The following is a 23542-nucleotide window of genomic DNA, read 5'->3' as shown; positions in this document are numbered from 1 at the left end:
AGCCAGAGTAGTCACTGAATATAGTAATTTCTCATAGTAAAGAATGCAGGGAGTTATGGGGATCAGCCAAGTAAACCAGTGTGTCAACCGCATATAGAGAAATGCGTTCCTCTACTGTGTCAATGGGGAGACACCCGATAGAAGGGGAGTTACGAATACAGATTGCAAGAGGCTCTATAGCCAGTGCAAATAAAAAGGGGGGATAAGTGACATCCCTGACTGGTGCCCCAATGTATTGGGAAGCCATCAGTGATGTGGGAATTTCGGCTACAGGGCTGGTAATAAGTAAACGTATCCAAACTAACATACGGGGGCCAAAGCCATAAAGTTTTAGTATGTGAAATAGATAAGGCCACTTGACACTTTCAAAGGCCTTACATGTGTCCACAGAAACAATAACACGTGTAGATGAGCATTCATGAGGATATTGCATATTTTGAAACAGTCTGCGAATATTCATTCTAGTAGAACGGTCAGGTATAAAGTCACCCTGGTCACCTTTCACCAGGGTCGCCACTATTCTGATTGGCCAGAACGTTCGCAAATATTTTTATAACAACATTGATTAGAGAAACCAGCCAATACAAATCACATTTAAGAGGGTTTCAAAAAAAGAACAATCAATGCTTCTTGCATAAAGGGAGGTAAAATGCCCGCCTCTAGGGCCTCACTGAACATTCGAAGGAGAAATGGACTGATCAGTTATTTAAAATGGGCATACCACTCAGCGGTGAAGCCACTAAGGCCTGGAATTTTATGAGCAGAGAGCTGTGAGATGGCAAGGTCTATCTCTTCAGTGGAGATAGGTGCATCCAATTCCCCCCTTGTACCTGGGGACAAGGAAGGTAGAGTTACTCACTTCAAATAATCTGACAATTGATCAGTAGAGTAGTGGGCTGTAGTAGCATAGAGATCAGTATAATAGGACAGAAAGGCATCCGCAACCAATCTGTCCAGTAGGAAAGTACATCAGGGGAATAGAAGTAGGGGTGGATTCACGTCTAGTCAAATAAGCCAGCAAGCGAACAGCCTTGTTACGATGTTCAAAAAATGTTAACGTCTTTTTTTTTTAGTAAGGTCTAACAACCGGAGCTCAAACTCTGCGTTTCAGCAACCATTTTTGTGGAATGGGTTTATCAACATAAGCTCTGCTTGCAACATAGCCGACTCCAGTTCTGCGGTACACAATTGTGCATTTTTACGCAACATTCCAACAGACAAAGGTTTCACGGAGAGTAGTTTTAAATGCCCCCAACTCCGCAGAAGGGTTAACAGTGTCCAGATACGTATTCCAATAGTCAGCAATACCCAGTTTACATTCTCCCTGTACCACCACATCCTCAACCATTGTGGATTCAGCCGCCACAATGTAGATCCTGTATGTGGAAGCAGGAGGAGATCCAAGGAGAGAGGGGCATGATCTGAAATGCCTCTAGGAAAATATGAAACAGCATCTATAAGGGGAAGAGTGGTTATAAAAGTAAAGGCCATATCAATAAGCGACATATTATGGAAAGAATCAGAGTGGAAGGAATATTGTCGTACATCCAGGTGTTTCTACCTCCATACTTCAGTAATATTATACACTTGTACCCAGTCAAGTAATGTTTGATACAATTTACCACCACACCTAAGCGGTCAACGGCAGGGTCCAATACTGAGTTAAAATCCCCAATATAGAGCAAAAAGCCACTAGGCTCAAAATCATAAGGGACAATTTAGCTAGAAGGTCCAGAGAAAATGGTGGCAGAATACAGACATTTGCCAGTGTAAACATAACAGAGGCAATCTGTTTTCACTTGTACAATATCAGTTGTGAGAGATTTAGTCAACAATATAGAAACCCCACGGAAGTAAGAGTGGAAAAACCTAGCAATCCAATGACGTTTTAGGGCGAATAACCTAGACCCCATTAAATAGGTCTCTTGGAGACAAACGTTATGAGGTCTATGCTTTTTAAGAAAAGAAAATACCAATGACCACTTCTGGGGTGAGTTCAGTCCTCTAGCGTTTCAGGAAAGAATTTTCAGTGGTAAAGACATATGGGAGCAATATAATCATAAAGATACACACAAAATATTCACTTATTATGGAGCACAGCAATACAACTGGACAATAAGACCAGGGAAGGAAAGCATGTGAGATTACCAAGAAAAAAAAAAACAGGCATAGACATCCAGTATCCAAAAGGAACCCCAAAAAAACATCCCTTCCAACCCTGCTCTTCCGTCCCCAACGTAGAGAGCTTGGATCTCAATAACAAAGTGATAAAAAGGGGGAAACATAATTTTTTAAAAACTCCTAAATGTCCTGTGGCCTCGTCACAAACTGGTTGGGAGGTACGCTGAAATCAGGCTGGCTCATCATGGTGAAAATCAGATCCTCTGAAAGGATACAAAAAATGTCCCGAGGCAGAAACATGAAGGCACAGATGATCCAACACCACAACGGGTGTTCATTAGGAGCCGGCAGGAACAGGATCAGCTACCACAGGTAAGGCATAACAATAAAAGCACTGAAGGGCTGAGAATGTTCTCTTGCAAAACATAGGTAGGTAAGAATATTGGTAGGCAAAGCAAGGAGTCATGGAATAACAGTATATACATCCAGAGTAGAAACAAAACTCTAGTAGAAGTGAAAAGCAGCATCGTGCAGGAGGAGCACTAATTATAGAGAGTTCCCGCAGGATCAACTTCGTCTACGTCTGGGAGCTGGCCCAAATCGGTCATCAAGCCAAACCATCACCTCCTTTAGGTTGGTATAGAAGTGAGCCTTCCTTTCATGAATAATATGCAGCTTAGCTGGAAAAAGCGTAGCATATTGTAGGCCATGGGTTGTGGGGTGATCCTTCACAGCAGCATAAGAAGAGCGTTGTCGCTACACTTACGCAGAAAAATCAGGATAGATATAGATAGCACTGCCTGTTTATCAAAGTGTTCCTTTCTCTCTAGCAAGGCGAAGAATAGTAATTTTGTCTTGAAAATTAAGAATCCATGCAATCATGGAGTGTGCAGGGGAGCCAGAAGGGGGTGGGCACGGTGGAGTGCGATGGGCCCACTTAATTGCAAAGGTGGAGGGCAATGCTTCGGCTCTGCAGGTGTCCCATAGCCATGAAGAGAGGAATTGTTCAGGAGATAATCTCTCAGAGAATTAAGGGAATCCCACAAATTGCAGGTTGTTCCTGCGGGAATTATTTTCCAGATCATCTAATTTAGCTTTAAGGGCCGTCATTTCATCTGAGGTGGCCAGGGCATAAAAAGTATCTTCCAAAGAGCTAATGCGGTCCTAAGCCCCCCCAGTTCTCTCCCTCAGGTTCTGTACATCTGCTTTCAATAAAGGAGAAACCGACATAGATGGTTTCTATTTGCATGGTCAGTGTAGCCTTGCAATCTTGTATGGCCTGCACAATCTGAGACAGTGAAGGTTCTGCAGGCTGCGGGTCAGAGTCCACTTCAATATCAGTGTCAGGGGGGAGCTCAAAAGGAGGAGAGGAGGCTGCATGCAGGGCACAGAATTCAGGAGGAAAGGCACTCACCGATCTGGTAGAATCAGTCTGGGAGAGGGCAGGAGGTGGCAGAGTTAGAGGAGCCGGTGCCATCTTGCCTATGGAAGGGGGCCAGTTTTTCTTCCACCGAAGGGGCTGTAGTTTGCCCTATTTCCACCATGGCTATGCCCCAGAAAGGTGCTTACCGTCAGGAGAAGTACTGCTGTGTGCTTTGTGCGAGGATTCAGTACAGGATGTCTGAAGGATGACAAAGGAGAGCCAAAGCTGCCAGAGTTAAGCTGCCACTCGGTCCACCATGAAGCCACTCCCCCGAAGTGGCCTTTCTTGCTTTCAGCAAGGTAGGAATCACAGACTCAGAAATTCTTCTCTCCTATAACACCTAGGTTTCAACAGCCATGCCTATACAGCCAGAGAAAGTGAAGCAGAGTGGAATACAGCGCTTTGAGACAGGTGATCTGGCCTGCTGGGAAAAGGACAGGGATCGTCTGCTAGAAGTCTAAGAATGTCTGTGTACCAACATCTTTTGGGCCAGTTTGAAGCCAGTAGAATCACCAGCTGCCCCCCTCTTGCTCTATTTTCTGGAGCAGCCGAGGTAGAATTAACAGTAGTGGGAAGGCATAAATTAGCCTGACTGAGACCAGGGGATAACTAGAGCATCCAAGGCCAGAGCTGAACAAGATCTAATTCTGGCATCAGAGGTAACTAGCATTTGGAGGCCAGGATGCCCACATCTTAAGTCCTCCACCTTTGGCATATCAGGCTGAATACACCTGGATTAAGAGGCTGAAGGTTCTGGAAAGTTGAATTGTCTTTATAAACTATTGAATTTCTTCCATAGGGTTTTTTTACAGCAATAGAAAATTTGTTTTACCCTCTACAAGTGTCCTTTCCCTTCAGTATAAATATATTAAGCATTACATTATGGATTTTTTTAATATTATACACTCACTATACTTTAATTTTGGAGCATTGTTAAGGGTTTTTGTGGCTGCAATAGTCTAGAGATTATGTCAAATTGGGGTAAACTTAACTTATACCTATTTCATTGATTATCTGTATTAGAGTTCTTTACAATTTGGCGGTATTGGTACAACTCCTCCCTGGGAAATTAGATGGTTCGGGACATTTTGTAAATCTGATTGTCCTTGGACAGATTTTGGTTCATTTGAAAGAAGAAAGCGGTTGGTAAGGCTTTGAAACTCTATCTTGTACTCTTTTGAAGACACTGATTAAGGTCTAAGACATCAGTGACCCACAGAGAAGCAAACCAACAACCCCCCCCCCTTAGGAGTGAAGGTGCACCTACATTGTGAAGAGGGCTATGGAGAAGGCTTTTTTCCCTTTTTGGGTCAAGTCTTGTGCCGAAAGGAAAGGATGAACTTTTGAAGCTGAAGCCTGGTTCAAGTCTGTAAGGTCTGAGCAATTTGAGAAGCCAGGGGCTCCTGAGAAAGGTAGAATTGGTGCCTTCTTTAGAGGAAGTAAAACTTTCCCACCTGTGACCTCTTTGATGAATTGGCCAATTGCCTCAACAAACAGGCATCTTCCTTGGAAGGGCATACATGTGAGGAGCCTTTTACAGGCAGCTTCCGCTGTCCAAGCCTTTGGCCATAATATTCAGCACATATGAATGGAGATTAGAGCCATTCTGGATGATTGTCTCATGATGTGTTCCAGGGCATCTACAAAACAGAAGAGCAGAAGGCAATTGTTGTAATTGTTCTGTAGCAGCATGATCCTGAAAAAATGGATCATGTTGGGTGTTCATTGTCCTAGTCTAGTTAGTTGCAGTTTGGCCTACAGAAATAGCAGTGAGAGCTGGTTGCAGGGCTGGGCCTGCCTGGTTAAAGAAAGCTTTTAAGAGCATTTCAAATTTTCTATCTGCATAATCCTTGAAGGAAGAACATCTTCAATAGGTACTGTGAGATGTTTGTTTAGGACAGAGATGGCAGATCAACCACAGGAATTTCCCACTTTTTTTTGCAAACTCTTGTCCATCAGATGGAGTTCCGCAAAGATTTTTTGGGGGAGTGAAAAATCCTTTCAGCAGTGACCCAACTGCCATAGATTGCACATTCTATCTGTTCATGAACAAGGAATGTTTTGAAAGTTTTTGTTGGTCTCTTTGTACCCATATGGGCATGGTGAGATAAGAGTGTCAGGTTACACAATGGCCAAGCTTTTGCGGACAAAGGTAATGAGCTTTTAAACACTAGCAAGCATACTGCGGGAAGTTCCCTCTTCAACATAGCAACAATGTGGGAGACATCTTCAGCAGCTTCCTCCAACACTGCCTCAATATTGTCCTCATTTCCCTCCAATTCAGTGTCCTCTTGGACTGGCATATATGGGTCCAACTCCAGTTGAGAAACGGGAGTAAAAGAAGAAGAGGTGGGGCGTTTGAGAACTAGACAAATATGGCTGTAATCTGCTCTAGGAAATGTGACATAGATGCAGAAAATTCTGCTTGTTGTGTGCCTGAAAGAGGTAGAATCGGATACTGAAACCAGTGTCAAAACCAGATGCTGCTCCAGTGCAAGGGACAAATGTTGTGCGGGTCTTCGGCAGAGCGAATGTTCACCTGCTGTTTTGAATCGGCTCCCTTTTGTCTGCTCTTCAGTAAAGCTAAAGTGAGGGTCTTTCCCAGTGGGGTACTCACAGAGTGCATTGTGGGGGATAGTGTAAGCGTATATGGAAGGTGAACGCGAACCTCAAGGTGAAGACCATCCTGCAATGAATCCTCGTGGTAAAAAGGGGGAGAGGAAGCGCCAGAGTACTACCTGGTCATCCACCTAAGACTGAGCTATGAGTGGTTAAATTTTAGAGCCAAGTTTGAAAAGTTTACACTGTGAAGTGAATGCATTCCAAACATAACCCTGTCTTACAAAGTAAAGATCAGAGATACAGGGTGACTCTGCCTTACCTGTCCATGACACTGGACTGTTTATATGGTACAGGCTTCCCCCCTCACAGAAGGCATACCCCTGAAAGGGTCTTCTGGGACTGGGTTCCACAGGGGATGGACTACGGCGCTAGACCTGTATAGCACCCTGCAGCTAATGCAACACATCGCACCAAAGTGCCAAGGGGAACGCCCCATGCAGGATCCAGTGTCTGAAGCAATGTCTCAGGCTGTCCCCAGAGAGGTTCCCAAGGTTCTACCAAGGTTGCACATATCCAGATACAATGCTTCTGTGTAGGCAACAGAAGACAGTGAGGGTTGATTGAAGAATCAGGGGATACAAAAATAAAGAAGAAATTATAAACTAATGAAGCTGACTTCACTGTGAAGGTGTCCATCGCATTCAGACACTAGCAAAAAAACTGAAGACTCACAGAGTGGGGCAAGGTTATAGGGGAGGCACACCGGGGGGTGGGGGGGGGGATTTCCCTCAAAAGCTTGCCAGTGTCTAATCACCTGAAGGTACAAGCCTATAGCCCATGTAGTATTAATAAGTTGCACGTGTCCTGTACCGTACAATTAATTTTTGCATGCACACATTTGAATGATGGAAGCCACTCACTAAGCTCTGGGGCAAATTCCCTTGCAAAGTGCAACTTCTTTTGAAATTTGTACAGTCTAATTGCCTTTAGACAACCAACCCCACAACCACAATTAAAGACCTCTTATATCATAAACAATACACAAATGTATATTTGTTGTATGAAAGTTTATTTTGTCCTCAGGAGAACAGCATGATCTCCGGTACTTTATCTTTATCTTATAATCTTAGATTATAAAATGCTCAAGATGCATCTAGAGAGATTTAGCCCTATGAATAAATGTTGTAATGACAGGATATTTACTTCCTACACAGTGTAGGAAAATAACAAAAAGCTAAAAACTGGACTCTACATCATCCATTTAAAGAAACCAGATTCCTCCAAAAAACTTATAAAAAAGTTTTAAAACTTTACTTTAAGTAGGTCTAAAATTAAAACAATACATCTTAGCTTTAACTAAGAATTTTCATAATTTAAAAAAAATGTACTTGCCCTGTATATAAATTACTGCTCCCAAGCTCCCTCATGCAATAATTTTATTGGTATAGCTGTAACTATTCTAGTAGAAAATCAATAATAAGAACAGAGGAGGGAGACACCCACTTATAAGCTACCATATCATACAAAAAGACAGTGCTTCTTTAGAACAATGCATGCATAAATTTATGAATATACTCACTCTTTTTATGTCATCTAATGTGTGTATTTCTGGGGACAGCCCTCCATGGACACAAAGAAACTGTTGGTTTAAAAGTGCAGCTAAAGGAAGACAATCAAATGCTTCCATACAGGCTTCATACACCCTCTCTGAATATTTTATTTTACCTAAAGAGAAAAGCACACGTCAATATGGAAATTTTTTGCCAAGTTTTTAAAAAAATTATAACAAAAAAAAAAGTGATGTACAATCAGTGAGCATATATTGTTAATCATTGCAGTGCACACCTCTCTAGTTGGTAAAATCAGTTTGCTAGTTCCAAATGACTACATCCTGGGTAAGCTCCCTGCTCATTGGACAAAGGCTATGATTAGCAGGCTGGGGGCAGAAGGTGAAATTCAAAGCTGAATTTGAGCATTGAAATAGGTTTGTCAAATGACTGGCTGCATATTGTGGCAAAGGTGCAAAATTGTGAAACTTGCTTAAAAGACTTACAAATCCTTTGGCAGGTAAAACAGTAAACATTCATGTATTTCTACTGTGTATTTAGCCATTTGTCCAGGGTTACACTTTGTCTTCAATGGGCCTGAGCCATAGACTTACACTAAATGGTAAAGCACAAAGTCACATTCAATGTAACATTACAAAGTCAGTAAAAGTGACTGAGTACCGTATTTTCCGGCGTATAAGATGACTTTTCAACCCCTGAAAATCTTCTGAAAAGTCGGGGGTCGTCTTATACGCCGGTGCGAGCCGGGTCAGAGCGGCACTTTTTCGAGGGGCGGCGCGACGCCGCCCCCCCTCCTCCTCCAACGGACACTAAGTACAGGGGTGGGCAGAGGGGCTGCTGTACCTTACCTGGCTCCGGTCCCACGACGATCCGGTCCAGGAAGCGCGGCTGCTCCCTCTTTCAGTTCGGCAGCTCGATGGTCACGCGGCCGCTCGGCTCCGCCTCCTCACCGGTGATTGGGCGCCAGCACTGGAAAGGCACACAGGCGACCAATCACCGGTGAGGAGGCGGAGCCGAGCGGCCCCGCGAAAATCAAACGGCCGAACTTGAAGAAGGAGCAGCCGCTCCTCTCCCCCACTGACACTAACGATGGGGCACTATTCCTCCTCCCCACTGACACCAACGATGAGGCACTGTTCTCCCCACTGATACCAATGATGGGGCACTATTCCTCCTCCCCACTGACACCAATGATGGGGCACTATTCCTCCTCCCCACTGACACCAATGATGGGGCACTATTCCTCCCACTGATATCAATGATCGGGCACTATTCTCCCCACTGATATCAATGATGGGGCACTATTCTCCCCACTGATATCAATGATGGGGCACTATTCCTCCCCCACTGACACCAATGATGGGGCACTATTCCTCCCCCACTGACACCAATGATGGGGCACTATTCCTCCCACTGACACCAACGATGGGGCACTACTTTCACTAACCACTGACACCAACGATGGGGCACTATTCCTCCTCCCCACTGACACCAACGATGGGGCACTATTCTCCCCACTGACACCAATGATGGGGCGCAATTCCTCCCACTGACACTAATGATGGGGCACGATTCTTCCCACTGACACCAATGATGGGGCACTATTCCTCCCACTGACTAATGATGGGGCACTATTCCTCCCACTGACACCAATGATGAGGCACTACTCCTCCCACTGACACCAATGATGGGGCACGATTCTTCCCACTGACACCAATGATGGGGCACTATTCCTCCCACTGACTAATGATGGGGCACTATTCCTCCCACTGACACCAATGATGAGGCACTACTCCTCCCACTGACACCAATGATGGGGCACTATTCCTCCCACTGACACCAATGATGGGGCACTATTCCTCCCACTGACTAATGATGGGGCACCATCATTGGTGTCAGTGGGAGAAATAGTGTCCCATCATTGGTATCAGTGGGAGGAATAGTGCCCCATCATTGGTGTCAGTGGATGAAATAGTGCCCCATCATTGGTGTTAGTGGGAGGAGTAGTGCCCCATCATTGGTGTCAGTGGGAGGAATAGCACCCCATCATTGGAATACCATACTGAAATAGCATACCATATTGAAATCATATCTGATGTTTTTTCATTTGGTGTGCGTTGGAAGAGGGGTAGTCTTATACGGCGAGTATAGCTCAAACCCTATATTTTAACAGGAAAAGTAGGGGGTCGTCTTATACGCCGGAAAATACGGTAAATAATAAGCACACATTGCATGTCAGCCTCTTGAAGTGCACTGTACAGCAGAGCGCTGACTGGGGGGAGTGAAAAGCAGCATAAGATCAGCTGGATGAGGTGGGGAAAAAAAGCATTCTAGCATGAAGAGAGATCAAAGTGACAGGGAAATGAGCTCATCATTTTCTGCTTTTCATTTACCGTACAGTCATAAAGTGGGAAGGAAACCTATACATATTACTGAACTACAGCAGAGAAAGATCATGTCCCCTCTCTTGCCAAATACAAGTGTGCTGTTAATCTCAGGACTGGATAGAAAATACTACAAATCCATTGGCAGGTAAAACAGCTTTTAAATGTATTTTATTTTAGCTTTTTGACTGGGGTTCAGTTTTAAATTGTAAATACAGTGCCTTGAAAAAGTATTCATACCCTTTGTAAGTTTCCACATTTTGTTATGTTAGAATCAAAAATGTAAATGTATTTTATGGGGATTTTATGTGATAGACCAACACAAAGTAGCACATAATTGTGAAGTGAAGGAAAATGATAAATGGTTTTCAAATAAATATCTGAAAAGTGCGGTGTGCATTTATATTCATCCCCCTTTACTCTGATACGCCCAACTAAAATCTAGTGAATCCAATTGCCCTCAGAAGCCACCTGTGTGTAATTTAATCTCAGTATAAATACAGCTGTTCTGTGAAGCCTTTAGAGGTTTGTTACAGAACATTAGTGAACAAACATCATCTTCAAGGCCAAGAAACACACCAGAGAGGTCAGGGATAAAGTTGTGGAGAAGTAGGGTTAGGTTATAAACAATATCCCAAGCTTTGAACATTGCACAGGGGAATGTTCAATCCATCATCCCAAAATGGAAAAAGAGTGTGGCACAACTGCAACCTACCAAGACATGGCCATCCACCTAAACTGACAGGATGGGCAAGGACAGCATTACTCAGAGAAGAAGCCAAGAGGTCTATGGTAACTCTTGAGGAGATGCAGAGATCTACAGCTCAGGTGGGAGAATCTGTCCACAGGACAACTATTAGTTGTACACTCCACAAATCTGTCTTTATGGAAGAGTGGCAAGAAGAAAGCCATTGTTGAAAGAAAGCCGCAAGAAGTCCCGTTTGCAGTTTGCAAGAAGCCATGTGGGGGACATATTAAACATGTGGAAGGTGGTGCTCTGGTCAGATGAGACCAAAATTGAACTTTTTGGCCTAAAAGCAAACCGCTATGTGCGGAAGAAAACGAACAATGCACGTCACCCTGAGCAAACCATCCCCATTGTTAAATATGGTGGTGGCAGCATCAAGTTGTGGGGATGCTTTTCTTCAGCAAGGACAGGGAAGCTGGTCAGAGATGATGAGAAGATGGATGAAGCCAAACAAAGGGGAATCTTAGGAAAAAACCCGTTAGAGTCTGGAAAAGACTTGAGACTAGGGTGGAGGTTCACCTTTCAGACAACAACCCAAAACATACAGCCAGAGCTACAATGGAGTGGTTTAGATCAAAGCATATTCATGTGTTAGAATGGCCCAGTCAAGGTCCTGACCTAAATCCAATTGAGAATCTGTGGCAAGACTTGAAAATTGCTGTTCACAGATTTGTAAAAAAAATTTTGAAAACCATTTATCATTATCCTTCCACTTCATAATTATGCACTACTTTGTGTTGGTCTATCACATAAAATACCAATAAAATACTATTACATTTTTGGTTGTAACATGACAAATTGTGCAAAATTTCAAGGGATATGAATACTTTTTCAATGCACTGTAGCTTATGTCTACAAGATTAGTGCATAATCAGTTTATATTTGAAAAATTGCTACTTACATTCTTGCTTAAATGTGAAATATTCTGTAAGGTGCCTGCATTCATGGTTTCCTCTCAAAAGAAAGAGTGTATTAGGGTAGAGAATCTTCAGAACCCATAAATATAACACACACTGTTAAAGATAGAAAAAGCAGATAATTACTGAAAACACAAATTCATTTTCTTAAAGGCAAAGGGTCATATGATTAGAGCAGCACTGAGTAGAGCTGGCCATAGATGGTTCAAAATCTCGACTGGTTCAGCAGGGACCGGCCGAGATTCGAACCACGTACGGGCAGGCTGAATGTACCCAAGTTGATTGATCAACTTGGGTACAACCAGCCTGTTGGATTTTACATGTGATTATTGCTAGCGGTTTTGCCGGGAGAACACAATAGCTCTGCGGTTGCAGAAAAGAAAATCACTGTCTTTGGCTGGTTTAAAGGACTTGTTCACACCAGGTACATAGAGCTGTGTTGATCAGCACTGACCTACACAGGCTCCAAGCAAGGACACACAAAAAAACAAGCATTACCATGAGAATTTAAACCTTGCTGTGTGGGGATATTTTCGTTTTCCCTGGAGATAGGCTTTAAGCTTAAAGAAGAACTCCGGGATAGGGAAAAAAAATTCACCTACTAGTACACACACTCACACAAAACAATAAACAGTTAATAACATTTTTAAAATCCTTATCATTTAGGAAAAAAGTCTAATTGAATTTTCATGACCTCATCTCAGTAATTCAAAAGATAACAGCATCTGCTTTGCCAAGGAGGAGGTGTAACAGCAGGGATTACATCATATCCTCTCCCCTCTCTTTGCAGTAAAAGCAAACAACAGTTACCATCAACCTCAGGGAATTGTAGAGAGAATGTGGGCGGGTACACTAGGCCTGTACATGTTGAATGTGCCTGAGAGCCCTGGTCCGCTCACGACTGCAAAAGGAGCTGAATTACATCACTGTTTCCTGGAGAAAGAACTACAAAAGGGATGTGCCAAGACCAGTGGCTGGGGGAATAGGAGGCATAGCAGCCACTGGTCTTACAAACTGGAAATCAAAGGGAATAGTTCAATTTGAAAATGAATAGGCTATTTCAGAGCAACTCCTGAGTGAACCAGAAGATAATGGACATATTCAGTCAAGGTAGAAAATCAGCAACTTGGACATGTAAAGAATTGTTTGCCCGGAGCTCTGCTTTAATTTTGTAGCCAATGCAACGATGCTCTCAGGCTGGATTTACACTAATGCGGTGCAGTACTTCGCATGTGATTCGCACAGGAACCGCACCGCACCGCATTCCTGTGCAAATCACATGCCATTTGTGCGGTGCGATTGGAGCCATACATTTTGTATGGCTCCAATCGCACCGCACCCGCACCAAAAAGGTGCAGGACCTTTTTTTGGGTCTGCACTAGAATCAGATCGCATGGGTATTCACACCTATGCAATCCAATTCTGCACATCGCACCGCATTTTGCGGACCGATTTCGGGCTGTTGTTAAATTAACATACACACCCGCATCGGTTCGCATGAACGGGGTGCGGAATTCTGGTGCGGTGTTCACACAGAAATCGCTGCAAATTCCGCACCACATCAGTGTGAACCCAGCCTCAAATTGACACTAAACGCTGGTGTAAAAAAAGATATTTATGTAATCTTGACTCAAAAAAAGTTCCTTTAATTTCCCCACCTCCAAATTATTATTTTGTTTTCTTTTTTTGCCACTGATCTGACTTCCTGTTAGAGGTGGTTATGTAAATTTCCCATGGCTGCAGTAACTTTCTTGCTTGCTCCCAAGATTTGCAGTGTGCATAGAGTAATGCAACCACAACGATAGCAACTAACATGAACTAATTGTTCCAAACAAACCAAAGTAAAGTTGAAGGAGAAGTTTGAGAGCTTATGATGGATGTTGCAAGGAGGCAGGAAAACAAAGTAGGAAACAATTTCATGAAATATAAATTGATGTGTATGTATTATTTTTGGAGAAGAAGGATACTATACAATGTACTTTAAGGAGGAAGTATATATATATAGATAGAACGGCAATTTACCTCTATGCTAAAATAACCTCTGTCTACATAGTCCCCCAAAAAGAGGTATCTTGTGTTAGCTGGCGATCCCCCCACTTCAAATAACTTCATCAGGTCAAAGAACTGGCCATGAATATCACCACAAACTGAGGAAAAATAGAAAGATAAAGTGAGTTTATTCATTAAAATACAACCCAAGCAAAAAACGAATAAGCAAAAGAAAAAATTGCACTTCTATTTTTCCTGGCTCTTTAAAGAAGACCCATGGTGCAAACTATGTGAGTAGTCTTGCTGAAATGAATAACTGAAAAGGAACAGAACACACAAATGCAGCTTTAGGTTTCCAAAAGCCAAAATATTTAGACACGTGTAGGGCTGCAACTAGGGATTATTTTCATAATTAATTAGTTGCCTGATTAGTGTTTCCATTAATTCTTTAAAAACCTCACTATGCCATTTTTTCTTTATTTAAAATAATTTAATGAACAAATGGAGTGCCTTGGAAGTCCTGAGACGCACACTTTTTTTCCGCAGTCACCTTGACAGCACTCTCTGCAAGTTTTATAATGTTTTTTGTTTTTGCAGCTAAAAGTAAAAAAAAGTGTGGTGAGGAATTTTTTAATTATTTTTATTAGTTTTGATTTTAATACAAAACTATACAAAAGCTATTAAAGGTACTTAAAAAAAATACAGAAAGTCAAACATTACAAAGTTCAGGCCCCAACTGTACCCTAACAGAGAATTAAAGGTGCTCAACTGCCCATGGGCAGAAGTAAGATATAGCAGCATATAATCAAGGTACAATAGACGAATATTACTGGGGTAATACAGCAGCAGTGAGAATACACACAGTCAATAAGTAGCTTAAACTCAACAGGCTTGCTAGATAGCAGAAGAGGATGTATTGGAACAGAGGATGAGAGGGGCATGTGGGAACAGCTATGATGTGTACCACAGAAGCCATTGGGACTGCAAAACCAGCTAGGTGAGAGCAATCAAGACAAAATGCCTGAATCAGAGGACTCAAGCCATAAGAACCAGATTTTGTTAAATTTGGCAGGGCATCCCCTGCTGCTATAAGCAGCTTTATAAAATGATATTGTAGAGTTTACTAAAATCTTCAACAGTCTAGAGTGAGGGGAACTAGGTCTTTCCACCAAAGAATGATCACCTTCCTGACATAAAAGAGCAAGAGACTGAGTAGCGCTCTAGTGATCTTATGGATGGCCAGAGGCTCCACCAAACTCAGAAGACAGAACCCTCCCATCTTGGGGTATTACAATGCTGGTAAGATCAGTAATGTATTGTAATACCCTGGACCAGTAATTTGAGATTTCAGTACCAAACCAGCACACTTGCATAAAGTCAGCCGGGCATGAGAGTACCTCAAGCAATGGACAGAGTACTGGATAGAAATCGCACTCAGCTAGTGTAAAATAAACTCAATGTATCAATTTATATTGTATAAGTCTGTACCTGGCCACTATCAAGTGTTGGAATGGAAAATCCCAGACATCCTCCCAATCATTGTTATCTAAGGTTGAAAGGTCTCAAGTCCATTTCTCTCTGCATTTAAGTATTGCTGGGTGGGCAGGGTGCTGCAAGGCCTTGAAAATGCTGTAATGTGCTATAGGGAGGGACTCAGATCTCAGTAGAGACTCCAGCTCCATGAAAGAGAGGGTGATATTGTGGGGAGCCCACTGAGCAGTGCAAGCATGATGAAGCTGCAAAAAGTACCAGTTGGAAAGAGAATGCTTGCTTTGTAGTATCAAGAACCGCACCAATTTGGTTTGTTCAAATATATCCCCCTAGGGTCTTAATGCTCTTTGACACGCCCAGATTGCCAGCTCTGCTAAATTGAATAAATGTGACATAAAGGAGTATGAGTCGACGATTGATTGGATGGTGCATTATGAAGGAACCCAGTCCTATTCCAGCCCTGATTGTAGTTTCCATGGTGTGAGTGGGAAGGTAAGGAGCATGGCATCCCCTGTGGAGTAGCGATTTCAAAGCTTCATACGACCCATGGGATGCGGCTTTTGCAATAACCACCGTGTTATTTCAGGGGCTTGTGAGCCAGTTATGAGTGTGAGAGCTGATAGCTGGCCAGCCAGAAAATATTGGGAAAAAATTGGGAGGACCAATCTCCCTGACGGGAGTGGTTGTTTCAAAATGGTTAAATCAAGTCTGGAAGATTTGTTGTTCTATAGGAAGGAAGTCATATGAGAATCCAGTTGTTTAAAAAAGGGACAGGGTAATCCAAACAGGGGTATATGATTAAATTAATCTTCCCTACAAGTAGTGGCATGGACCACCATACTTCAAATTTCTGCTCAGGTTTTTCCAAGAGAGGTAGAAATTAAGGAGGATAAGTCTGTTGGGTTGTGGAGACCCAAATCCCCAAGTATTTTACCTTTGTTACTCATTGAAGAGCGAAAAGTACAGTCTGGCATGTGATGTGTAATCTGGTTAATATGTCATGTTTTAAAAACATTATTCTTGAATATCTATATTCAGTAGTAAATATAAAAAACATCTATATGGTTAGGGAACAAAATATCTAATCCACTCACAGACTAAGGGAAGAGATACACTGTATATATTTCTAGAGGTTGAATCTGATACAAGATACATAAGATACAAAAAAAAAAAAAATGCCTAAAACAATGTTTTGCAGATTTCCAGACAGAACTGTAAGATATTATGCAAAACAGACTATCTTGTCATAGACAAGTAGCTTGACTTGTCACTAATAAATTTAGAAGCAGCAGAATGCTTTTTGTATCACCTGTCATGATGAGGTTGAATAACAAAAATATCCCTTTATAGTCCAAAAACAAAAAATATCACTTCTATAAGGGGTAATTTATACTGTGAAACAGTGAATGTGATAATATAAAATATAAAGATACCCAAAAGTAGGATATACACATAGGGTCCCTCGAACTCAGTCAGAAGCTCTTCAACACCCCCCCCCCCGTTTGCTCAGTTTGGCTGGGCGACCAGCTCTTGAAAGAGTCCTAGTTGTGCTAAACTTTTTCCATTTGAGAATTAATTATAAAGGCCACTGTGCTCCTGGGAATCTTTAGTGCAGCAGACATTTTTTTGTAGCCATCCCCAGATCTGTGCCTTCCAATAATTCCGTCTCTGAGCTCTGCAGGCAGTTCCTTTGACCTCATGGTTTTTGCTCTGATTCAGCTGTGAAGCCTTTTATAGAGAGGTGTGTGCCTTTCCAAAACATGTCCAATCAATTTAATTTACGACATGTGGACTGCAATCAAGGTGTAGAAGCATCTCCAGCAATGATCAAGAGAAATGGGAGGCTCCTAAGCTAAATTTCAAGTGTTGTTGCAAAGAGTCTGAATACTTACAATTGTGCGCAAAAGTTTGCATACCCTGGTTGAAATTGTGACATTTTGGCATTGATATTAAAAATCTGACTGATCATCCCAAAAAACTGTATTTTATTTAAGGACAGTGATCATTTGAAGCCATTTATTATCACTTAGTTGTTTGACTCCTTTTTAAATCACAATAACAGAAATCACCTAAATAGCCCTGATCAAAAGTTTACATACCCTGGAATGTTTGGCCTTGGTACAGACACACAAGGTGACACACACGGGTTATTATGGCAATTAAGGATTAACGCCTTCCCGCTGACCACATGCATATATGCTGCCTCTTGGCATGAGGGCCTTAATGCGAGAGTTTGCATACACAAAAAAAACCCATAACTATGGCAAGAGCGCGCACTGTGCGCACCCATGACACGGTTACCAGCAGCTAAGGAAAAGCTCCTGATCTCTACTTGCGACTGAGAGCTTTGTGATCATGTGACCACTGTGACAGCCAATCACAGCAGTCACATGATCACAAAACCCGCCCTGTTTCCCAGCATCGAACACCCCTGTTAAGGGCCAGGAGGCGTTGACACCAAGGGGTTAATTTCCCACATCTGTGGCTTTTTAAATTGCCATTAGTGCCTGTGTATAAATAGTCAATGAGTTTGTTAGCTCTAACGTGGATTCAATGAGCAGGCTAGATACTGAGCCATAGGGAGCAGAAAAGAACTGTTAAAAGACCTGAATAACAAGGTAATGGAAATTTATGAAGATGGGAAAAACATAAAAAGATACTGAAAGACTTGATAATGCCAGTCAGTACTGTTTAATCAATTAGCGAAAAAATCAGGGATCTCTTGATACCAAGCCAAGTTTAGGTAGACCAAGAAAGATTGCAGCCACAACTGCAGGAAGAATGGTTTGGTATACACAGAAAAACCCACAGGTAACCTAAGGAGACATAAAGGCTGCTCTGGAAAACAATGGTGCGGCTGTTTCAATGAGCACAATACGACAACACTTGAACAAAAATTAGCTGCATGGTTGAGTTGCCAGAAAGAAGCCTTTACTGAGTCAATGTCACAAAAAAGTTCATGCAAGACGACCAAAAACTGCATGACCTGGAGGCCTTTTGCCAAGACAAATGGGCAATTATACCACCTGCAATAATCCTCGGCTTCATAGACAACTTTTGCAAAAGACTGCACGGTATCATTAATGCTAAAGGGGGCAATAAAGAGTATTAAAAACTAAGGGTATGTAGACTTTTTAACGGGTCATTTCATTTGTTTACTTGTTGCTAAGTTTTCTTTTATGATTTTGCCATTCTGTTATGACCTACAGAATATGAATCCCATAAGGAATAAAAGAAATGCGTTATGCCTGCTCTGTCATGTTTTCTTTAAAATGATACATATTCTACAATACCAATTCTCCAAGGATATGCAAACTTTTGAGCACAACTGTATGGCAATGCGATATTTCAGTGTCTTCTTTTTTCATAAACTCAGACATTTCTAAAATTCTATTTTCACTTTGTCATTATGGAGTGCTGAGTGTACATTAATGAGAAAAAAAAACAATTTAACCCCTTGGCGCCGGCGCCTCCCGGCCCTTTAACCACCTCCTGCCCGCCATATAGTCCAATGAGGGGCGCAAGGTGGTTCTCTCGTTCTGAGAGGACATCATATGACGTCCTCCCATTCTCACCGCGCATGCACGGCTCAGGGAGCGTGCAGCGCGGCGATCGGCGGTGCGCTGTGTCCCTCGGACACAGCGGATCACCGATCACGGAAAGAGCCGGAGATGTCGGCTCGGTCATGTGTTCAGCTGTGTCCAATCACAGCTGATCACATGTAAACACGGAAATGCCGGTTATCGGCATTTCTCTCCTATCGAGCTGTCACGCTGACAGCTCGAGAGGAAGGGAGAGCCGGTAATCGGCTTTCCGCGGAGGGGACATGTACACTGATCATCAGGGCACTGATGATCAGTGTGCCCTGATGATCAGTGTAGCCCCAGCAGTGCCACCTGTCAAAGTCCATCAGTGCCAGCTGTCAGTGCCAGTGCCACATCAATGCTACATATCAGTGCATACCAGTGCACATCAATGCCACATATCAGTGCCCATCTGAGCTGCCTTTCAGTGTCATCCATCAGTGCCAGTCAGTGTTACCTATCAATGCCTATCAGTGCTGCCAATCAGTGCCAGTCAGTGCCGCCTAACAGTGCCATATATCAGTGCTGCCTTTCAGTGCCCATCAGTGATGCCTGTCAATGCCCATCAGTGCCACCTACCAGTGTCCATCAGTGCAGCCTACCAGTGCCCATCACTGCAGCCTAATTAGCACACATCAGTGAAGGAGAAAAATCACTTATTTACAACATTTTATAACAAAAACTAAGAAAAAACTTTTTTTTTCCCTCAAAATTTTCAGTGGTTTTTGGTTTAAGAAAAAATAAAAAACCCTGAGGTGATTAAATACCACCAAAAGGAAGCTCTGTCACAAAAAAATTATAAAAATTTCATATGGGTACAGTGTTGCATGATCGCGCAATTGTCAAAGTGTGACAGCGCTGAAAGCTGGAAATTGGCCTGGGCAGGAAGGGGGTATAAGTGCCCAGTAGGCTAGAGGTTAAGATGTATGCGGGGTTTTAGGGTCATGTGACCGCCATGATTCGCTGTCACAGTGGTCACATAATCAGGAAAGGTCCCGATCCAAAGGAGATCGGGACCTTTCCGTGAGTACTGAATGTTTGTGCTGGGAGTTCGCAGGACGCGCGCTCTCAGCACATATGTTTTTTTTTAATAGAACGCAAATTTGTGGCCCCTTGGCATCTAGGCCCAGACGCCAGGAGGCCACACATTTGCGGTCGGTCGGCACCAAGAGGTTAAACAACTGTAATATCAGGCAGCAACATAGCAAAACTGAAAAAAGTGAAGGCGGTCTAAATACTTTATGAATATGCTGTAGGCCTAGGTTCTTGGTCACATAACTGATTCACAAGAGATCATGGAGTAGCAGTTTCTCCAGGAACGTTTTTCAGCCCGAATATTAACCACCCAAAGACTATGTACATTTGTACCAAGCATTAAGAAGAGTATACACTACCTCACAAAAAAATTCAAATAAATAAATAAATTGTGAAGAGGCAGTGGGCTCCTAAGTGCCTTTGCAAGCCCAAACTCCCTGAGGGCAAATCCAGCTGTGGGGTAATTTACTGTTTATTGAGCATGTTGTTTCCAACCAAAATCAGGGGAGGAGCGGGTGCTCCAAACCTGGCTCTATATTACAGGGCATCAGTGCTTACTAGAGTAATAACCAGGATTCACCACCAACATACTAAACTACGGGTGACTATTGAACAACAGTTTAACCACAGTGATTTATGTGCTCTACCATGGATAGATTCCAAAGTGCGCAAGGACATGCCATCTCTCCCAACTCTTATGAAACAATTCTTGGTAGCTTGGGATCGCACTCTTGCTCAAATGCCTATTTCTTCATATATAGGGCTCATGGCACCATTATTTGACAATCCAGTGTTTCCCTTAGCAATGCACAGACATACATTTGAAATAGGAACTAAAACGTCCCATTGATGACTGGTACAAGTATTCATTGCAATGTGGCAACATATTACAGATCAGGTTGTCTAACTGGCTAGCTCACCAAAGTTTACATCTTTTGCAAATTTCACCCACTAGACAGGATTAAAGGGACATCGCCACTTACCCCTTTTGAACAAATTCTTCTGCAAGACTCTCCTACTTCCCATACAGCCTCGCAATTTTATAGTATTCTGCTTCGACAAGCCCACCTTGATTTACCTAAATACACTACAAAGTGGGAAAGGGAAATGGGGACTTCAATAGATCCGAAAAAAGGGATTTTACAATGAGTAACAGAAAACCTGTTTTCTCTTGCATTCATTGACAGACACAGTACATCTTAATCTTGACAGTAGGGATGTCCCAAAGTAGTGCCTCAATGAGGGGTGGGAAAAGGACCAAAAGTAAAATGGGCAACCATGCAACCATCTGAAAAACACCCCCTGACTGTGGCCTGCAAAACCTTACAGCCAAAAACACATCAAAGAATACAACCACATCAACCTTGCAAAACTTGGTAAAAGGTATGCATAGATGACCAGGTAGATGCTATGCAAACCTGAGACGTAGACACCTGAAGTCAAAACGCCCAAAAGGCACCCCAGTGGAGTGTGCCATAATGGGGAAGGGGGGAGCCTGATCCTTAATGGCATACACCTGAACAAACATTCACCAAATCCATCAGGAAGTAGTGGCGGAAGAGACTGCCAGGCCTTTCTTCGTACCATCCGTGAGCACAAAGAGAATGTGACTTCTGGAAGGAGGTCGTAACACACAAGTATAGACAAACTGTCCGAAACACACCCAAGATGTGCAGTGCTACCTCCTTTAGGTGTGAAGAGTGTGAAAACAGGGAAGGCAGGACATTGTCCTGAATCAGGTGGAAATTTGACATGACCTACAGAAAGCAAGAGGGACATGGACTGAGAACCACTACATCCCTGTGTAAGGCCAAAAAGTGAGACCTAATGGATAAGGCTGCCAGCTCTGACACCCGCTGTGTGTGGAAGTGATCTCAACTAAGAAAGATAGAATCAGAAGGGCAATATGCTGAATGCTGTCGCAGAGAGGTTTCTGGGGAACTGAAAGAACCAAGGTAAGGTCCTACGGCAGCAGCGGGGAGTGCGCAGGAGGGGCCACATGGCAAACCCCTTGGATAAAGTTATGAACCAAGGAGTGCCCCATTGGAGAAAGGCCGGAACCCAAGCCACTGAGAATAAATGTGGATGGGAACCTTGGCAACGGGTGATATCATCCATCCAGGTGTGATAATCTTCCAAGGAGAAGACTTACATGCACTCAGCATTGTATCAAGAAACCTAACAACCCTATATTTCTCAGAGCCTGGCTTTTCATAGCCATGGCATCTAGGCAAAAGACAGTAAAGCAGAGTAGCAGATAGGTCCTTGGCACAGGAGGTCCTCGCGCAGGGGCAGCTGTTAGGAAGCGTCCGTGACCACTGGCGTACCAGGGTAGATGAAGCCAGTTTGAGGCCACCAGAAAGAGCAGAATCACTTTCGCCTCTAACCTGTACAGCAGAGGAGGAAGCTTAAATGGAACCTTGGTAGCTCTTGCCACGAACCTCAGTAATAACCTGTCGAGGAGGGGGTTTGCTGGGCCCGAGAAGGCCCACGACAAGTCTGAAGAAACACACCTCAGCAGAGTGACTACTCTCTCTGATCCAGTGTCTGAAACTGAGGTAATCCGCTTGCCAATTCTCAATGCCTGAAAAGTACCTGATGGAGAGAGCCGGTACATGAAGTTCTGCCCACCGAAGAATACACAAGGCCTCCAGCTTGTCCATTGGGGGGAACATCAGGACCTGCGCTGAGTTATCAGGCCCAAATACTCCAGCCTACTGGTCGGTGTCAAGGTGGACTTCATGAAATTCAGAACTGATCCAAAGTCCAGCAAGGTGCACATAGTGATTTCCACATTGTCCAGCACATAATGAGTCCCCGCTTGCAGGAGCAAGACATTCAGATAGCCAATCAGAACGACTCCAGCAAAGCCAGTACCGAGTCGGACACCTTGGTAAAAACCCAAGGAGCGATGACCAGGAAGGGAAGCACCACAATTAAAAATGTGCATCCCTGACCGCAAAGCTCAAGAAGCATCGAAGACCAGCTTAAAAGGGGACGAGCAAGGAGTCACCACTACCTGAACACCGGCAAAACGCTGAACCATCCACACTGTCCAGGAGAGGCCCCATGCAAAGAGCAAGCCCGTCAGTCATCCAGAAAATTATTGCCACATAAACAGGAAAGATGGCTACCAGCCAATGACACCAAAAATGGCCTGTGCAATTCAGGGAAAATGGCCACTGACCACACCAGAGTTGCATGGGACCACACTAATGTGTAAACTGCAGCCCTTCTTTACAGACAAAAAACCCACAGAGCCCAGGAGCAGGGACACCCATCCCAGAGCACCACAGGGCAGAATGAGCAGGCCAGCTCATGATCATGGAAAAGACTGAACTTAGATGAGGAAGGGAGGAAGAGCAGAAGGGAAAAAGCTCTGGCCACCAGAGGGACTGGCAAAATAGAACCAAGGACTGGAGGGAAAGAGGAAAACCCTGCAGGGCCAAACATCCCAGGGAGTATCCGTGCTCCTAGATTGTAAGCTCGAAAGAGTAGGGCCCTATAACCCCTCGTGTGCTGTTTGTAGTTGCTGTAACGTTTCATGTCCCCCCCTCTATTGTACATTGCTGAGCAAACCCTTTGGCGCTATAGAAACTCAATGTAATGTAATGTAATAATACAACTCACTAGGGGATGGAATGGGGGGGGCATCGACTTATTGATCCACGGAGGTTGTGGGTAAGACTCCAGAAACAGATCCTTCTCATCAATTAAGTG

The 23542-nt window shown here is 43.3% G+C and overlaps 1 protein-coding gene across 8 annotated transcripts in view; it reads right to left on the bottom strand.

The window, feature by feature from the left end:
• PPP3CB (protein phosphatase 3 catalytic subunit beta) overlaps positions 1 to 23542 on the bottom strand; it is a 119694-nt gene that overhangs the window by 55706 nt on the left and 40446 nt on the right. For all 8 annotated transcript variants that reach the window (XM_089656198.1, XM_089656202.1, XM_089656197.1 and 5 more), the window contains exons 3-5: positions 13746 to 13870; positions 11708 to 11819; positions 7686 to 7831 (exon numbers count right to left, since the gene is read on the bottom strand). In XM_089656198.1, coding sequence (XP_089512324.1) covers positions 7686 to 7831; positions 11708 to 11819; positions 13746 to 13870 — 383 coding nt within the window. The remainder of the gene's footprint in view (positions 1 to 7685; positions 7832 to 11707; positions 11820 to 13745; positions 13871 to 23542) is intronic.

This window comes from Staurois parvus, unplaced genomic scaffold (assembly GCF_062004578.1).
Source record: "Staurois parvus isolate SC_StPar_1 unplaced genomic scaffold, SC_StPar_1.0 ptg000894l, whole genome shotgun sequence".
NCBI lineage: Eukaryota > Metazoa > Chordata > Amphibia > Anura > Ranidae > Staurois > Staurois parvus.
The sequence above is the reverse complement of the archived record's forward strand: the minus strand, read 5'-3'. Positions and strand labels throughout refer to the sequence as shown.